Genomic DNA, 943 nt, shown 5'->3' with positions numbered 1-943 from the left:
GACGGCGGGGACGGGGAAGGAGGAGCTCCCGGCGCTTCCCTCCGCGGAAACCGCTTCTCTCCCGAGGACGAAGGGTGCGGGAGCGAGGAGAGCAGCGGCCGGGAGACGGGAGCGGGCAGAGCAGGAGCAGGGAGAGCAGGAACGGGGAGACCGGAGCGGGGACGGCAGGCCGGTAACGGTGCGGCGGACCGGGGGGCTCTGCCTCGCCGTCACCCCCAGCGCAGCTGCGGGGCTGCCCGCAGGTGGCATCCGGGGCTGCTGGAGGCATTGGTGAACTTGTGGCGCTCTGCTCGCTCCGTGCGGGTTTTGTCTTTGCTTCTCTGTCTTTAAAGAAGCGTGACGTTAAAAGTGTCCGTCAAAGCATAAATCATAGAATCTCCTTTCCCCCCCGCCCCCCGCCGCCCCTTAGCAACGACTTTAGGAAAGCGATAACTGCTCTTTGCTCCGGTGGCACCGTTGCAGTGTGCGGTGACGATTAACACATGGACATTGATCGTCAAAGATTAGGAGAGCATTCCCCGTGTCTTCTTTTGAATGAAATCTGTATGATGTCTGGGTAGAAACTACTCTGAGTGGATTGAATCACTGTTTGAAAGCGTGAATTAAATCTTGGATCCCAGCTCAAGGAGACAGCAGCATCTTCAGCTCTGCCACAGCCCCGTTTCTGGACAAACCGCTCCCATTCCGCGTGCTGCCGGTCCCGGCGCGCTGCGCTGCCGGCGCTGCTCCTTACCTGCCGGGCAGCGATCGGAGCGGTGCAGCCGCACTCCGCACCTCCGCGCCGGACGGGGACGGGGACAGCGCTGCGGAGCCTCCTCCCGGAGCGCTGGGCACTTCCACGGGGAGCGGGGGTCTCGATCCAGCTGAGGTCCTTTGTTGCTATGGCGACGTAAATTGAAAACTTTCACTGTAGTGATTTGTGCTTTTCTGTGGTTTGGGTTTT

At 60.9% G+C, this 943-nt stretch overlaps 1 protein-coding gene across 1 annotated transcript in view; it reads left to right on the top strand.

Moving 5' to 3' along the window:
- Positions 1 to 482: 482 nt before the first annotated feature.
- MOCS3 (molybdenum cofactor synthesis 3) overlaps positions 483 to 943 on the top strand; it is a 2,292-nt gene continuing 1,831 nt past the window's right edge. Inside the window, exons 1-2 of the mRNA XM_010722640.3 lie at positions 483 to 543; positions 621 to 889. Coding sequence (XP_010720942.1) covers positions 483 to 543; positions 621 to 889 — 330 coding nt within the window. The remainder of the gene's footprint in view (positions 544 to 620; positions 890 to 943) is intronic.

Source organism: Meleagris gallopavo, chromosome 22 (assembly GCF_000146605.3).
Source record: "Meleagris gallopavo isolate NT-WF06-2002-E0010 breed Aviagen turkey brand Nicholas breeding stock chromosome 22, Turkey_5.1, whole genome shotgun sequence".
NCBI classification, from domain to species: Eukaryota; Metazoa; Chordata; class Aves; order Galliformes; family Phasianidae; genus Meleagris; species Meleagris gallopavo.
Note: the sequence above shows the minus strand (reverse complement) of the source record. Positions and strands in the feature narration are given on the sequence as shown.